This window comes from Melanaphis sacchari, unplaced genomic scaffold, assembly GCF_002803265.2.
Source record: "Melanaphis sacchari strain LSU unplaced genomic scaffold, SCAv2.0 Contig0_pilon_pilon, whole genome shotgun sequence".
Taxonomy (NCBI): Eukaryota; Metazoa; Arthropoda; class Insecta; order Hemiptera; family Aphididae; genus Melanaphis; species Melanaphis sacchari.
Genome location: NW_020270366.1, coordinates 974838 through 993631, shown reverse-complemented (window position 1 = coordinate 993631; position 18794 = coordinate 974838). Strand labels below are relative to the sequence as shown.

The 18794-nt window shown below is 27.2% G+C and overlaps 3 protein-coding genes across 9 annotated transcripts in view; 2 read left to right on the top strand and 1 right to left on the bottom strand.

Moving 5' to 3' along the window:
* The window catches only part of LOC112594895, a 34970-nt gene extending 23413 nt beyond the window's left edge, over positions 1–11557 (top strand). For all 4 annotated transcript variants that reach the window (XM_025339925.1, XM_025339910.1, XM_025339935.1 and 1 more), the window contains exon 3: positions 9990–11557. In XM_025339925.1, coding sequence (XP_025195710.1) covers positions 9990–10475 — 486 coding nt within the window. In that variant the 3' untranslated portion in view covers positions 10476–11557. The remainder of the gene's footprint in view (positions 1–9989) is intronic.
* A 1143-nt stretch (positions 11558–12700) lies between these two features.
* LOC112594921 (DNA replication complex GINS protein PSF2) lies at positions 12701–14677 on the bottom strand. Its single transcript, XM_025339946.1, has 4 exons — positions 14272–14677; positions 14103–14211; positions 13057–13218; positions 12701–12919 (listed from the first exon to the last, which is right to left on the bottom strand). Exons 1-4 carry the CDS (start codon positions 14520–14522, stop codon positions 12833–12835), a joined length of 609 nt encoding a protein of 202 aa, XP_025195731.1. The 5' UTR covers positions 14523–14677; the 3' UTR covers positions 12701–12832.
* Positions 14678–14864: 187 nt separating this feature from the next.
* On the top strand, positions 14865–17402 carry LOC112592987 (probable cardiolipin synthase (CMP-forming)). 4 transcript variants are annotated; one of them, XM_025337191.1, is made up of 3 exons: positions 14865–15240; positions 15521–15695; positions 16281–17402. In XM_025337191.1, exon 3 carries the CDS (start codon positions 16315–16317, stop codon positions 17239–17241), a length of 927 nt encoding a protein of 308 aa, XP_025192976.1. In that variant the 5' UTR covers positions 14865–15240; positions 15521–15695; positions 16281–16314; the 3' UTR covers positions 17242–17402. The 4 variants fall into 4 exon arrangements, with proteins under 4 accessions (XP_025192976.1, XP_025192984.1, XP_025192968.1 ...); XM_025337199.1 differs by having other exon boundaries at positions 14865–15250; XM_025337183.1 differs by lacking the exon at positions 15521–15695 and having other exon boundaries at positions 14866–15250.
* Positions 17403–18794: the final 1392 nt, after the last annotated feature.

Here is an 18794-nt window from a genome sequence, read left to right as displayed (position 1 = left end):
CACACACACACACACACACACACACACACACACACACACACACACACACACACACACACACACATAATATCGAGCTACAAAAAGTCTTTCTCCTGCAGAAAGACCTTCGTTCAAGGCAATTTGGCAACTGTTACCGAGCGAGACGAAAACGTATATTACTGAATCGCTGAGCGTGACGTTAATATAAACTATAAAGTATTTTTTGCCTTTTAGTACAATTATATTTAGCTAATAGAACCGAGCCTCCCAAGAAAATACCACCGATACATATTTTACTTGGAGTCTTTGTCATCCAACTAGTTTTTCTATATCGATATTCCAAAACCAGCAATACATTTATATTATTTATAATAAATACAAATCATATAGTTAAAACATTTTTCTGTTCTTTAATTAAATATTTAATTTCAAAAGCTAAGAATACAAGAACGGTGCAGTGAAATCGATAAAATTTCCCAAGAAATTTTAAATGCTTTATGTTATAACTTGTATGCTTTAAAGCTTGAACTTTGTAAGCAATAAACTATTTGTTAAATATTGTATGTTTGAATACAAGAATATATAACTAATAAATACATATACGCAAAATACTGGGTTTTATGGATTCCGCCATTTCAATATTAATTCCGCCGACTATCGATTCCACCCAATGTTCATCTTTATTGATTCTGCCGAATATTTGTTTATTTTGGTTATATAAAGTATATTTTTTAATTAACAGTATAGACCACCCAGTTTATTTTATTTTTTTAATATTAACATTTCTAAAAACATCATTCATAATTTTTATTTTTATATTAAATATTTAATACACGCTTAATTATAAAACTTAAAATTTTTATTTAAGATAATAATTTATCATTTCATTCACTAATAAGAATTTCAAAATTCATTTTTACAATATGAAACACAAAACGCGTACTAAAATACAACTCTCACTAAATTTCGATTATTTAAACATATAATGTATTGAACAATATTTAAGATTATGATCAATAAAATATGTACTTACTTTTATCACTAATAATACCAATATACCTACAGGAAATAAAATATGAATCTTTTCCATAAAACTTAACTTAACCTAACCGACGCGATAATATGCAATAGCTACATAGTACATATTATATCACATAATATGTTAGGTATAGTTGAACAGTGAGTAAATAATTTACAAATATTCAGTGGAATCAATATGTAAAAAAAAGTTCGACAAAGTTGATACGCGGCGTAATCGATAAATTTCTTACAGGTAAAAAGGTCATTTCGGCGCAATTGATATACGCCCGTAAATAATATGTTAGGGCGATGGTAAACTCTCCCGATTTTTAAAAATAGTAAACTCTCCCGGGTTAATATTATGTTTACCTGAAGTAAATGTGTAAACTCTCCCGGGTCAACTTTATAGTGAGTCGTTCCATTCGCATTTAAATTCATATTTCTCAAGTAATCATCCATCTTTATTTATATTCATTAATGCTCTAACGGATTTTCAAACTAAAATATATGTTAAAATTCAAAGTTGCAATAAATTAAATAAATCGAATAAAAATATTTATACAAAAAATAAAGAAAAAAATATATCCCAAAAAATATTAGATTATAAAGAAAAAAAAAATAGATTCTCTAACTTTTTTAAATCTGTATGTTCTTATTATCAAAAACAATGATTTTACATTTTTACGTATATTTTGTATTTGTAACTTATATTATTATTATTGACTATTTTTAAAAGAAACTTAAATTTATATTGGATTTTTTGAAATTTTATTTTTTATTGTATTTTGACTATAATATCATGTTCATAGCAGCTTAAGACATTATTTTATATTATTATTATTATTATTATATATGATTGACTACTTTTAAACGCAACTTAAATGTATATTAAATTTATTTTATGATTTTTACTGGACCCGGGAGAGTTTACATGTTTCCGTTAGGTAGTACAGGAATAAATCCGGGAGAGTTTACACGTTTCCGTCAAGTAGTACTGGAGTAGACCCGGGAGAGTGTACCATCGGGAGAGCTTACAATCGCCCATATGTTACACCAAATTGTTTTCTGTAAAATGGTAATAACAACATACATGAAAATAAAATATTAAAAATGATATAAAGTTTAAAAAATATACCTACAGCTTGGAACCTACTTCAATTGTATCTATAAAATATACTGTCAGTACCTCAAGGCACAATATAAGTATATATTTTAACTTATACAAGATACTAGAGAAAAAACATCATATTTTTGAACCTACCTATTGATGTCACTTTCCATAAAAAATATCTAAATAAAAGTTCTTGCAATTTTTATTTAATTTTGTTGAAAATATTTAAAATCCATAATACAATAGATGAATTTGATGAAAGTATATATATATATATATATATATATAATATATATAGTAATTAAAATAACTTGAACTTACATAATTAGAGAAAATATCCATAAAGATGTTGAATCTAACTTAAAATTGTACAAACAATTTTGTTACTAATAATTATTATACAATTTATACAAATTATTGGACGAGAATATAGACTAGTGTACAAAACTCTTCATTTTGTTTCCATATTATTATTACAGTCATCGTCTGTGTGCATTGCATGTACCTAAGTTATAACGAGCTTATAAGTTTACTATCATTTAAATCTGTTTTTATATGTAGTATATGTACCAAAAGCGCAATTTGGTTTAATTTGTTGAGGGGAGGTTTTCAACTTCAACTATTTATACATTAAAAAAAAATCAATGAAGTGAAAAACCTCATACTCAACTGTACTAATTTTTAACTAAGTACCTACCTAGGTACATCTTGTTTTTTTATACTCACGATGATTATTTATAAATTAGAGCACTGATTTTTATGGAATTGTATATTTTTCCTTTTCACATTTTTGGATTTTAGTCAGTTATCTTTATGAATCACAATAGTTTGAAGTTCATAGAATTTTTTTTTTTTCATATTTAACATAAAGTCTTTTATAGTCATTTAAGTCAGTTATATGTCATATAAATGTAATCGTTCTAACTTAATTATAATATTTTATCTTTTTATGAAAAAATATGAAAACTTTTTCACAGTCAAAAATTATATCCCATTCTATATGTAATATGGATAATAAATCTAGTCATTCCCATTGTACTCCTCGTCCAAATTTTAATTAGGCTCATTGTCAAAAAAACTTTTTTCGCTAAAAACTGATGATGTAGCTAATACATTAGTAACTTTCAAAAGAGGGTACAGATTTGCATAAATATATTTTTTATAATTATTTTTTTTTTTTTAAATCATCTAAATCAACATTTTTATTTTTGTTAATAGCACAGATTTAGTTATAATTACATTTCAGAGAACAATACTTTAAAATTGATTGAAAATAAATTATGAAAATTATAATAAATTAAGTATACAATAATGTATTATTAGTTTCTATACTTATATTATTAATCTTTTATTGATTGATAAAATATAATGCTCTATTATAGTCCAATTTAATAAAATATTCTGTCGAGGTAGCTTAAGTCAAAGAAAATCTAGTTTTCAAGTGAATAATAATAAAGTCTAGACTAGATTTGTAAAAGTGATTTTCCCAAGTAGTTATTTGAAGCTCACAGCTTATCAATTTTATGTTCAGATATTGGTTACATTATTCAAAGAATTTTACTATCTTCAAAATTGTAAAAATTTCTAATTTTTTCTGATTTGAATTATTAGTTTCATTTTCCTCACTTTTTTGCTAAAGAATAAGAGAATATTTTCATCCTTTTTATTTTTTCTACTCATAGCTTAATTAAATATTTTAATGATTCATATAATAAACATTTACAGAAAAATAATATTATAATTTTAGGTGAGTCGCCAATTACGTCATAACTCATGATATAGAACAATAATCTATCTTATCACACTGATGTGAGACGTGGCTACATGTGTAGTGCGTACATAATACCTATATTTATCTCAAAAACATCGAAGATAAGAGTTTAAATTCTAAAATTGAAAAAACAACAATTGATAACAATAACTATTATAATAATAATAACAATAATGACTGCCCGTCATACTATTTTCCTAAAATTTATATAAATATGAAAAATATAGTATGCACTATGCAGTATGAGTAATGAAAGATAGAACAAAAAAAATTGTACTTAAATAAAATTTGAAATATAGTTTTTAGTAGTTTACGGAGTATTAATAAATTAGGAGAATTAAATTATGACTTGAGTGACTAAGTCTCTTTAGCCTTTTGCGTTTTGCGTTTTGTGCCTATGACTATGTATGGGAGGCATTCAAAATCCTGACAATGATAATCCTAAGTGGTCAAAAGCCTGGCACCAAAATTCTGATAATTCAAAATACCAGAAGTTCAAATATAAATATACTTAAGATTGCGTTTTGATCCCATTAATTTCTAAAATTCGTAAATTTGCATTTTCTCTAGCGGCGTTTTTGCGATTATTTTATTTAATATACCTAAATTTTAATGCATTAATCATGTTGTTCAGTATAAACTTGCATTAAAACACATCGAAATCGAATTTATATTAATGTACTTATATTATATATATATATTATGTACATTATCAAAAGTCAATATACTATATACCGACGAAGTTGTCTATATTTTTTGTTTTTCGTGCATTATGTATTAAAACTTCAAAAGATACGAATACAAATTATACATTTCAATAATCAGTGTATAACCTTGGGGGATCACCTATGGTACATGTTAAAGACAAATTAATACTATCATTATATTATAGACATCTCGTAAATCAGTTCTTTATTATTTGAAATCTCATGTTGAATACATTTTGGTAGGTTGAAAACATAATACGCATTATAGCTGCACATTTGTTGGTAAATATTAAATGATATATACGTATAAAATAATTGTAAGAAATTTTTCAAAAATGTATCATTAGTATTATTATTATTCATCGTCTTATTTAGATATAAGTATAAATATAATACAGTACAACTTACAAGGGTGTTTTTGGATTTTGGCGTAGGGTTATTATTTGGTATCCACGTATCACATATACTCTCCGCTACGTTTGTATAAACTTTTAAATAAACTTATAAAATAAAAGTTATTAACTAATCGTTCAAAATTTGATTTTATCTAAAATTGAAGTTTCATAAATTTGGGATATGAAATTAAAACAGTGAGATAACGAAAATAATAACCGTGTGTGTTTTGTCAATCTTAAAGTTCGTTAATATCTGAATTGTTAACTTTCGAAACTATATTATTGTTTAAATATAATACATAGTATGATCATAGAACAAAATATTCATAAGGTCAACTTTTAGGTACTGCTCTATTGGAATTATATCAACATCATACGTCAAACTTTTTGAGTGACGATGTTAAAACATTTTTTGAAGTAGTCCGTGAAAATTAGTCAGACATAAATTTGACACACTTTTAAAATATATTGAAATTGTCCTCCAGAGCATATAGCTAGATATACAATAATAAATAATAATGAACGATCGTACACTATACACACGTACTGTTAAAGTGATAATACTAAAATATTTTATTTAAAAAAAAGAATCGTCATTAAAATAACGAAAAAATAATGCACCTATATTTTACTGTCACATTTGGTAAAAAGTACTATTCAAAGATTTTTAAAGTGGGTATTATACCTAATTGTACATTTGATATTATTTGTGCGTATGGAAAAAGTAAATAAATTTATCGTTATTGATTATTATCAATTGTGGTAAAAATAAACATATAGGAACAAAAACAAATTATAAATATAGATAAATCGCATAGTCAAAGGTATCTTACGTGTGTTTCACTAAGACTCTAAATAACTATTCTATATAGCTTTCAAATTAAAAAAAAAAAATTAAATAATAATCGTTAAGTTCAGCGTTATAATATAAAAAACTAAAGTGATATATTATATTGTACATATACCTATATATGTGTTGACATATTGTAAATTATGATGTACGTGCATTCAACTTTATGTTTTAAGTATCAGTAATCTTCAGAAATGTGTATTTTAAACAAGCATTGAACTGTATATAGATATAGAAGCTGGCTTGCTAGTATAAAATCATTTCCCATTTGTATTTTATCGATCGGTCTGCGCGTGAACATGTTTTTTTTCAGCCACGTGATTACACGTATAACCTTAAGATAATACGAACCTTGGTGCGACATCCTCTTAAGAACCTACATTCGAAAAAAATAACTAATTTTACAGTAAAATATGTAGCAATACCTTCTTTCGACCGTGTTATTGTGTAAATGCATACAATTGTATAATTTATAAAAGTATATTAAACAGTATAATAACAGATACAACATTAAATTTATATAATCTATTCACTTTTACAAAATTTTTAATTTTTATTATTGTAAATTTACCTGTTACTAATATCTGTATTTAATAAGTCCGTAATTATTCAAAATATACACAAGTCTGTCAAATTAAGTATTCAATTCTCGTTGATTTTAAATATTTTAATAATATATAAAAGACAACAATAATCAGTTTATATTAAACTTAATATATTGATATTATGTCGGCTATTATTGTAGCCATCGATATCATAGTTTGTACATATTAAATTATACATTTTGTGGATCTAAAAAATCATAAGTCTATATTTTTTTTCTTAATGAGTACCTACGTTACACCCCGCACCTGAATACGTTGTCACCGTGTTACAAATACGTAGGTAACGTTGCAAATTGTACGTTCTAAAAAATGCATTCAATTCGTTTATAATTGACATTATAAATTATAATTTACAGTGAATTAACCTATCATTAAATTTAAAAGTAAGAATATTATTTAGTAAACGTCACGGGGATTTTTCATATTTTAATTTTAAAGCGAGTTATTAACATTTTAAAACACACAAATAATTTAAAATTTTAAAATGCTAATAACTAGCTTTAAAATTAAAATATTAAAAAAAACGCATGATTTTAAACCATGAATATTATGGTAAAATCATCGAATACATAATATTATTGCTATACGCGGTGGCACCGACTGTTGCAGCAGCTCATCGAGTGAACGGCGTAAATATCATTCTAGCGGAATTAAAATAATTTTGACATGACATTTAGTTCAAGGTGAAGCTCGCCCAAATTAATATTTTCGATTTCCGTAGAGATCAACGCGATAAAGTGTTCTACAACTTACAAATTACAAGTAAAGGTATGCCATTAACAAAATGCGCGAACTGCCGTCAATTATTTACAATAATTGCAAACTGAAATAGGCATGTTGCCTTTCTATTGTATACACATTCATGGTAACATTAAAGTAGTTACTCTCACATAGGTAAATGATATAATTAAAAAAATCGCGCAAATCTTTAATAAACAAACATGCAGCACGCCTAAACATTGTTTTTGTCGCGATAAAAATGTATGACGTAACATAATATTTAATAATATTATTGTTATTAAAAAAATGATTGACCGCCGTGTATTTTTAACAACGTTTGCGCTTTACAGACGAATGACGATATTACATCAAAAAAGTAACTCTGAACACTGCTTGTACGCAATAAATATACATTTTCATTATAATTTTATATATTTACACCTCTCAAGTTCATAGAAACGATCTTGAAAACAGTAGTAAAACCTTTTGAAGTGATGTTATGTCACAATTTTTTTATTAACGAGTATGAACGTCATTCTTTGCGTATAGTATAGGTACCTAGTGACTGTAGAAAAAAACAGCTTTTATTTTTTGTATGACGTGCTGTTATATTACTATACTAATAATAATAATAACATCAAAACAATGAGACTATGAAAATTATCGTTGCCTTAACTAATATGTTTAGATAAACCTTGGTGCCTGTCTACGGAATTATTTCAGATTTGACATTTTTTTTTTTTTTTACAAACATAGCATTAATAATAATTAAAATTATTATGAAATATATGAAAGATGTTACAATTGCTAGATTAAATGTCTTAAAAGTAGATAACATATAGAACATCCATAAAACAAAATAATGATAATAATAAAATAATAAACAAAAAACGCTTATTTGGTATCAGTTAACATTTTAACAAGTATTATTTTCAAAAACTTTATTAAAATAAAAATCGTATTATTTGTTTATATAGTTAGTTACGGTTGTAAACCAAAATAATCAATTAGATCAGGTCTAGATTAGCACTACGATGTAAAGGGTTATAGCTCAGAATGCAGTATTAAAAAATATAAAAAACGTTATACACTTATAATCAAGGTGCTCTAGTTTTTTCATTTATCTATGAAAAATATTATGAATATGAAATGTACCAACAGATATGAAATAATACAAAAATATTAATTCTTAATCAAATTAGGATTGATACTAGAATATAAACTTTCAATCACGTTATCTAATATGTTTTATATTTTAATTTTAAATTTAAATAAAAAAAAAATAAAACAAAAAAATAACAAAAAATTATTCTCGTGTAACGACGTTTGTTTGCACCTCCAATTTATTGTCCAGTCACGCTATTGATCAATAAGGTTCAATCTATTACATGGCTACAGGCTATACAATACATATAAATATATTTATATCAATTTATATGTAAAGGTTGTTATATTTTATATTTACACAACTCTATCATGCCATGTCATGTAATATAAGTAGGTAGTATATTAATATATACCAATTTACATGGTGTGTCCTGTTAAAATATTTTATATCGTTAAACCGATTTGTAATTCTAAAAAAACAATTTTTATTATTATATACGATGGAAATAGAAAAAATATTTCTCATTGTTTTCGGTCATATGAAATCAACTTGCAATTACAGTTATAATAAGTCTAAGTGTATCAATAGTTTTGTTGTTTCCACACTTCATTACATCTATTATGCATATATCTATATTATTATGTTGATTCAGATGTTGTGGCAGCTTAATGTTTTTCGAATATTCAAACGATTAGTAATTGCGATATAACATACAGAGTGACTCACCTAACATACTCACTCCCTATTTTGTTAAAATAATTAATTTAAATAAAGTTTTTGGAATTTTTTTAAATATAGGTTGGTATTGCTTAGGACTGTATTTTTTTTCAAATATTCAAAATTTTATACCGTCTGATGAGTACTCTATGGCGAAGTTAACTATTCTTTTTAAACGAGAATCACCCTCTTTCACAGTAAACTGTTAAGCTGATGGCTTTTTTGAAAATATTGAATTTGATAGGTACCTATTATCTAAATGGAAATTTATATTAGAAGGTTTTGCATTATTTAACTTTGTGTATTACAGTATTACACATAATATAGGTCCACCGTAATAGATTTAAAAGATATGGGAGCCTAATTAATATTAACAATCAATTAACAGTTTGTAAAAATTGTCTGAATCTAATATGTACTAGTTCAAATATAAGTTAATATTGATCTATTTTATATTTTTTAGAATTATTATCGTTAATATGCATATACATTTCAATAACTAGAAAGCTATTCGTTCGATTTTTGATTAGGCAAGATCTATCAACATTTAATAAACAAATCTGTATTATGTATCAGTCACGCGCAATCTAAGATAAAGCTAGGATTAGGCAGCCTACTTTATTACCATTTTTTAATTTTGTGTACTTGTGAATACTAATTAGTCGTATCCTACACGGTCAAATATTGTTCATTTTAACAATAATAATAATAATTTGTGCATCGTGTTTTAATCGTTTAGTATCGACCGTTAACGAATGCAATCAATGTAGGTTTATTTATTATTCAATAGTTTCATTACCATTATGGTCCGATTAGTAGTGTTTTTACTTTTTATCCGGGTGTATTACCAAACAACACTGCCCGGAAAGTTTGACATATTTCGGTAATGATCCCGAAAGAAAGTCGCCCGCGTGACTCAATAATCTATTTTGATTCCACACAAACCGAGTGTAAGGTAACCATCACGTACTAAAACCGACGGTGTTTTTTTTTTTTTCGTCCACAGGAGTCGATCGACCACATCCACGTTATATCGCTGGACCCGCCAGTGCGGCTGGACGAGAAGCCGCCGGATTACGCCTCGGTGGTGGACTTGCCGCCGCCCAGTTACGACGACGCGATCAAGTTGGACCCGCAGCGGCTGATGGACAGGAGCCGCCGGCCGGCGACCGACACGTGTTCCGTAACGGTGGTGCCGCCGGACGAGTGCGACAAGACGTCGTCCGCCAACGAGGCGGCCGAAGCGGCCGCGTCGCAGCCGACCACGAAGCTGGCGCAGGCCATCCGCAAGAGCATACGCGACATACGCAAGCAACTGACGAACACGGTGAACGACGGGACGGCGGCGGACGTCGAGCAACAGCAACAGCAGCAGCAGCAGCACCAACAGAGCGGTTCCGCCGCGGTTCACTGCAGCGGCGGTCACGTCGTCCACGGCAAGCCGTCGGACGCGCGGACCGCGGCCGCCAACGCGCCGCCGACGGCCGACTAACGGTGCGATATCGCGCTGTCGATGTGTGGACGTCGCTGCAGTACGCCGATAATCGCACTCACAGCATCGTTCGCGTTTTTCTCACCATAAGACTGAAATCACAAAACATTAGTATATTGATTGATATAAGATAATATATATATATATATATATATATATATATGTGTGTGTGTGTATATTATGTATAATAATTTAATATTGTCATGCGGTGACGTACGATTCGATCGCACTATAATCGTTGTACGCGTTTGTGCCCGCGCCTCGAACAAAATCATCGTTATTATCGTACGCGCAGTTAAGGCCCCCCATCGTATTATTATTATTATTATTATTTTTATTATTTTGGTTTGCGCCCACACTCGACGTGTGACGCCATCGTACCATATCTATACCTGTTGTCACTGCCGTCGTATTGTACGGAGCAACTCGTCGCGACTTCGTTGTCGGTCCGCGAGTCGCACCCGACATCGTGTGTGCAGTTTTGGCGAGTCACAATCGGGTCGTGTGTAGCGCCCACGAAATCGTGTCGATTGTCGTAACGATTTCAGATAATACACAAGTATATTATTATTATTATTATTATCTCGTTCCCGTCCACTGTTTTTTTTTTTCTACTTTTGTAGTGTGGAATACACTTTCACGTCAATCGTGTACACGTCATTACGCGTAGAAATAACAAACAGTTTTCGAACGTTCGCGCGATTAGCGTGCAGGACGGCCCCCGTTCGAAATGTCCACCTGTTGTTCCCGCCGTACGCCACCCCTTGCCATCGCCGACCGTTCCGTGAAGATCTAAATTGTGATATCACGAAGTCTTGCGTGCGCGTTCCTCCTCCTCCTCTTTTCGTCGGCGCAGCCCCGGAGGTCCGACCGCGTGTCGCTGAAGAGTTCATATTTTCATAACGTACCCACACACGACTGCGCGAGCACGATTTGCATACCACGTTTACAATGCGGTTTCGATTATTTTACGTACCCATACAATACACGATTGCGTTTTTAACGGTTATAAATTATTATAATAGTATAATAATAGTACCTATACCGTCGTAAAAAAGTAAAAAAAAAAAAAAATCATTATCATTTTTCATTGTTAACGGTATGACAGTAATAGTTATTATTAAATAGTTTTTTCGATCATTTTTCATTATACCCAGGTATTTAGGTCACAGATCGCTGTGATAAATTTGAAATAATTTTTATATTTATTTTTTGTACACATTAACCAAAAATATTACATGTAATTGCAATTATATACAATTTTAAAATAGATTTGTATCATTTATGTATGATAAATATTTATTAAATAATATAAATCACAATACACATTAACAACGTATGAGTAATACAAGATATGCATTTTTATTTACTAAAATATTTGTTCAACAATTTAAAACGATAAGGTTACAAGTAATAAAAATATAAAACTATGTTATTGGACAAAATAAAGTAGTTTTGTGAATTTAATACTCGCCAGATATCACTGAGAGTAAATAATACAATAAGCTAATAAAATTGATTTGTTATAAATAATATGCATATTTAATAACACTTTTCTATTTTATTAGATGACTGAATAATAAATCATAAAAATATTAGATTACATAATATAATATGTGATATCTTAGTATAACTTTAAAGTTTAATTAATAAATATAAGGCTCGACAAAAATGTTGAGTACATTATTACTATTTAACTATGTATTTTGAATTAAAATAAAAGTTGTTTTTATTTTAAACTAGTGTTTTTATTCTTTTTAAAATATAGCTTTTAATAATATAAGAGTACAATCACTATAAAATATGAATGTTTTATTATTTATAACCACTATACACTTTAAATACAAAAATTCTCACCTAACCTTGGATATATCCTACATACGATAAGTACAATTTGATCTTGACATTTAAAATAATGTTAAACAGCAACTATAATCATTTATACCCCAACAACGCATTAGTTACCATTGTTGTTTGTAACTAATAGACTTATTAATAATTGCACATTATATTTTTATGAACATTTTAATCTATAAGATTTTTATTCATTGAAAAATTTATGCTTTTTACTTAATAGTTAATACACATAAAAAGTTATTGTAGAACGAGACAAAAATAAAATACTTAACATTATCTTACAATTAGCAAAATAAAAATAAAACGATGTTTTATATCTTGATTAAAGAAAATGAAATATGATTGATTAAGATAGTCTAAATATTATAGACTAGATAGTTGCATTAGACATATAATAACAATCATATAACAGTTTTGGTGTTAAAAATAATTTAATCTGATCCCAAAAAGAAAGCACTACCATTTGAGTACAATTCTGAGTATTTTAAGAATAAACAATTTTACAAAGATAATGAAAAAGGCATTGAATTAGGAGTTCCTCCTGAAGATTGACTGCTATTTTCTCTATCATCACTTGAGTTAATGTGCTAAATAAAAAAATAATGTAATTTAGCAAACTGATAATTTTTATCACAGACTTTTTTTTTATTAAAAAAATAAAATATTATTTGTTCAAAAAGATAAACAAAACAAGGTTAATAAGTGTATTTATTTAATATCTTACTTCGTGGAGTGTCATTAACGCATCTAATGTATCTGGGAATACTGGCCTCACAGAATTAATCTCCATTGGCGTTAAATGGTTTAAAGAAGCTTGAACACGACCTTCTTTGACAAATAGATCAACAGAAGATCTTAATTTTGCTATTCTCAAATCCCATAGATCCTTAAAAAAAAAAATAGATTAATGTAATTATTATTTTATATTAATAATTGTGAAAATATATTTACTATTATTCTAAAAAAGGTATTTTATAGATTCAAATATGTTATTAGTCGTTAAAGTATATATTTTATAGAATTGTAGTCAATGATAAAAAGCTATATTATCATAAAAATTCATAGCTGTGAGAATGTTATTTAGAATGCACTGAATAAAAAATAATTAATATATTTTTTTTTAATGTTATAAAATTGTGATGGTTACTATTGTAGTTTGGAAATCACACAAAATTTAGATAAATTTACATTTTTTAAATGATATTGTCAAAAAAAAAGTTTGCACAAATAATTACTTAATATTTCTAATTAAAGTATGAAAAGTAATTACTCCTCGCTAACTTCATTATTAAAACTTGGGCTTAGAATTTAAACCATCAAGGGTGGAAATAATACACTTAAAAAAAAGAGACCCTTAATATTTCTAAATATATATTCAATATAAATTGTATTATTGATAATCTTCAAATCACTAAAATTCTAACTAAGCATTTGCACTCAATTCTGACAATGTGATTTTTTTTAAATCAACAATATAAACTAAGTTAAAAAAAAATTGTATGATAGCTTAAGTACAATTATGCATGGAAATATAATAGCGAATAAAAGTTTAAGGCATGAATGATTGGTATAGTTAATTGACTTATTGAATTGTTATTAGGTTCCTTAGATTTCTAAATCGTAATTTTTTAATAGAAATATTGTGAGAATATAAATGTGAATATAATACTGCTTAAAACGTATAGAATATAATATCTAAAATTCATTGAATTCTAAATGTTGAATATAGCTAATATATAACTATTTAAGTACCCGGGTATGACCACTCACTTTAACTGCCGTTTTTATATCATTTCCTTGTGGAATATCTTCACTGGCAATAGTCAACAACATTTGTGTGATTTCCAAGTAATAATTGGTCGGTAGTTGTGTGAAAAATCTGAAAACCGAAGGTTATTAGAATCGATAATATAATCGTTATAAATGACATTCATTATACTTGGACGCTTTCTCTTCTTCAAGCCTTTCTTGTAACTTATCGACGGTCATCCAGTCAGGAGCTAGAATACGACACGTCTTTTTTTGTCGCAGATTTAGTGCCACCCAGATAGGAACGTTCAACGGTAAACCAGCTCGGAACGGGCCATAAGAACCGCATATAAGATGTACATGGCTGGCATGATTGAACGTCGGCACTATTTGAATGATCTCATTTTCGGCCAAATATTCGATTTCAGCGGGGTGCATCATGATGGTAAATGTCTATGACGACGATTCAGTGAGATGGTATTAAAAATCCCAAGTAATGATTATATTAATATTTAATAGATAAGTATTTTTCAGCTGGAATATCAAAAATCGAATTGAAAATCTTTTTTTTATTTTTAAGTTTAAACCAAAACAATAAAAAGAATAATATAAATTATTATTTTGTGATAATAAATAGTTAATTGGCGGGATTTTAAACGGACATAACCTCAGAGTAATAACAGCTGTTTGCCGTCTGTACTTTAAATCTGTCGAAAGAACGTCAAATATGCGTTTTTTGTTGAATACACTCGAAATGGACGATATTAATTGTAGTTAGTTAATGTAATTTTGTCCTATTGGTTTTAATTTGGAAATATGAAATCGTTGTTAAACTTTTTAAAATTAAAAAATATATTATCAACGGATCTCCCAAACCGTTTATCACGCTTATCACTTTTCGAGAGATCTGACCCCATGGCCTATAGGCTATACTCCATCAAAGATACTACCTACTACCTAGGACAAACTATAAATCGCAATTACTAAAGTAAAACAAATATTTGTTATTTTATTATTAATTTAAACTTTTTAAGTATTTGAGTGAAGTTTGAAAATACTATAAGTTGCCCAACTATAACTTCATTACCAATTTAAAACAAGATAACTCTGGGCCTGTTGTATAAAATATTTTTTTGCCATTGCTTTAGGATCATTTGAAGTGAGTAATAGTTAGTATCATTTATTAATTATATCATACATATTTTCATTATAATATCAAAAACTAAATTAGATAAACATTTGATACCAAACTTACAAAGATTTCCTATCCATTGGTTTTGCATAATCCTTTTAAGTAACTAATATTTACAATCTATATGTAATAACAATAAGTAAAATTGAATAAAGAAAGTCTCTTAGTTAAAAAAAAAAATTCCTATATTAGTTTGAGTTCCTCAATGAATACAATAAAAATTTTATATAATTTTTTAATAATCTAGGAACCAAAAGACTGACTTTCAATGCTCGTATGCACATGCTCAGTCCTCTAGTATCAAAAAATAATAATACCAATCTAAAAGTTATACTTCTAATTTACAAAACTCTCCTGAAATCTATTTGAACTTATGGCATACAGCTCTGGGATTCAGCAAAAAAATCCAATACCAATAAAATGTAAGTATTCCAAAACCTAGCTCTTCAACGACTCTCCAATACACCATCGTACGTCTCAAACCTAACATTGCATAACGATTTTCATATGAAAACCATCAATGAAGAAGCTCAATTCTTTTATTTGCGCTTCCGCATGCAACTTCTATTCCATCAAAATCCTCTTATTAAAAACCTCTCCTCACTAACTCTCCCAGGAAATCCAAGGTTCAGGCTAAAAAGGAAATGGTGTCGTGACCTTCTATAATTACCAATTTAAAATATACAATTTCAACAATTAAACAAAATATATATATATAAATAACTCATGCTAAATGTCGCCAGTAGACAGCTTCTTATTCAATTTCTCATGTCCTGTCTTATCTTAACACATAAGCTTATTGTACATTACTTGTATAGATTGTTTATTTCTAATAAAAAAATTGTTGCATAGGTTTTTATATTTTATATGCTTAGATTTTCACTATTCAACATTAAAACCATGAGAATGGATTAATGAATTTACTCCTTATGTTTTTAATTTTTATTTACTAAATACAGTTATAAAATTATATTACTACTTTGTGTTTAATTTTTTAATTTTTACAGAAATAAGAAGGAATAACTAAATAGCTGAGAAAAAATGCATCATTTATTGAAGTATATATTTGTTTCAAGCCAGTGTTGCTGTAAAATGTATTTACCTCAGTGCAGAATGTGTTTTCCAACTGTAATTTCAAATAATAAATCATTTTTATCAGTACGATTATATAAAAATCACAGGATTACAACAAATGTTTATTTTGCGGATGATCGATTTTCTAAACGCCATAATAAACTGAAAAATGCTATTCGAGATAAGCAGATTATTTTACAAAAAACTAAACAAAAATTTCAAAACAAAAGTAAATTCATACTGGATGACATCAAAGAAACTAAATCAAAAGTACGAGATACTATAAAGGAGAATATTTGGACTATACCTAATATGTTATGTATGACCAGAATAGTTTTAAGTCCTTATTTAGGTTATCTTATTGTCAATGGAAATTTTGAATATGCTCTCAGTTTTGTGGCCATAGCAAGCATAACCGACTTAATTGACGGGTGGATTGCTAGAAATTTTGTAGGTCAAAAATCAAAATTGGGTAGTTTTTTGGACCCAATGGCAGACAAAGTTCTTGTTGGTACTATGTTTTTCACATTAACTTATATAGGTTTAATCCCAATGTATCTTACTGGTATAATTATATTAAGGGATCTAGTTTTAATTGGCGCTGCTTTCCAAATTCATTATATGTCAATACCTAAACCCAGGACTTTAAGCAAATTATTTGATGTTACTAATACCAATGTTCAATTAGCACCCATGTTCATAAGCAAGATAAATACCACAGTTCAATTAACAATGGTTTGTGCTACTATAGCAGCTCCAGTGTTTGATTTTGTTGATCATCCTGCGCTCAAAGTGTTGTGGTGGTTGACAACTGCTACTACAGTGTCATCAGCAATAAGTTATATAGTACATAGAAAAAAGACTTATAAAATATTTAAAAACCTAAAAAGATAATTTTTTTTTTTTTTACTTATATTTGATCATACATAACAGTGTCTTTGACAAGAAATGTTTTAATTTAAATTTAAGTAATACAAATTATTCTAAATTTATGTGTTTATTATGACTTAAGAGTAAGCATTGAATATAGAATATAATTTATAAAATATATGTACAATAAATTCCAAATATATATATTTTTGTTCAAATTAGTCTATACTATCCTTACTAATTACAAGTAAAAATAGTTAGAAGTTAAATTCTTTTACTGTTAAAAATATTCATATTATTTTAATTTTAGTTAAATATATTATTTATCTAATAAATCAAACTTACTTAGTTTAAATAATCATTTGTGATTTACATTTTCTATATTTTGTCCTATACATTATTATGTATCTTTATTTTGTATATTTAGTCATTATAATATTAGTACAATTTTTAAGACTGATTTATTAATACTACAATAAACATTTAGTATTATTAAAATAATATTCATTTTTTAATTGAGAAGAGAGTATTAGTTTATAATTTATAAATTGTATAAAAATACAAGCAAAATAGTAACTATAGTGTCATGTAATTTCAAGTTTCAGTATACATAAATGACATAATGTAAATGTAGTATTAGGTACATATTATATAAATACAATTTTTTTAGATCTACTCAAAAATATAATATATTAAGTTAATAATAACAAGTATTATAATAATTGCAATCAGATGTACATCAAAATTATTAAGATAACGAATTATCATTCATAGGCTCTATAAAAGAAATATTTTTCACCTGTCATAAATCATATTAATATTACATATAGGTTATTATCGGCAAATTATAATTTTTTTTTTTAAATGAAAAATATATCTACTATGTGACAGTTAAATAATTTAAAATATTGGAATATTAAAAAATATTATGAATTAGATAAATCAAAAGAAACAAATATATGACAGTGAAATTTTTTATTTTTCAAAAATTCAACATAAATTGACTAAGAAAACCAAAGTAAAATTATTAAAATGTATTAATATTAGTCTAATTTGTAAGTTTTACTAACTGTAAATTTTTATTATAAATTTATAATAACTTATAATATACGTGTAAAAGTTAAATCAATGTTTATTTGTCTTGAGGGTTTTATGATTAAGATTTTATATTACATAAATTATATTATGTAATAATATGTTAAACAAAAACATAAATATATATTGTTATTTATTTCAAATGAAATATTTTTTTATTCATTATGTTATTACTTTAAATATTACATTGATTCAAAAATTTGTTTTTTTATTTTTATTAAATTAAAAAAAAATTACCAGCATTTTATGACAAATGTATGTATTTGATTTTTTATAATACTTTAAGCTCATAGTTTTCTGGCATCACATCTTATGATGGATACGAAGTTTTGAAATTAAAAACTTATTCCTTCATCTAAATATCGTATGGAACGTGTTTAAAAAAAAAAAAAAAAAAAAACGGTTTTTCGAGGCCTTTGTTTGTAAATTTTTCGAAAATTATATTAATGATTACATAAAAAGTTTGAATGACACTGCATCAA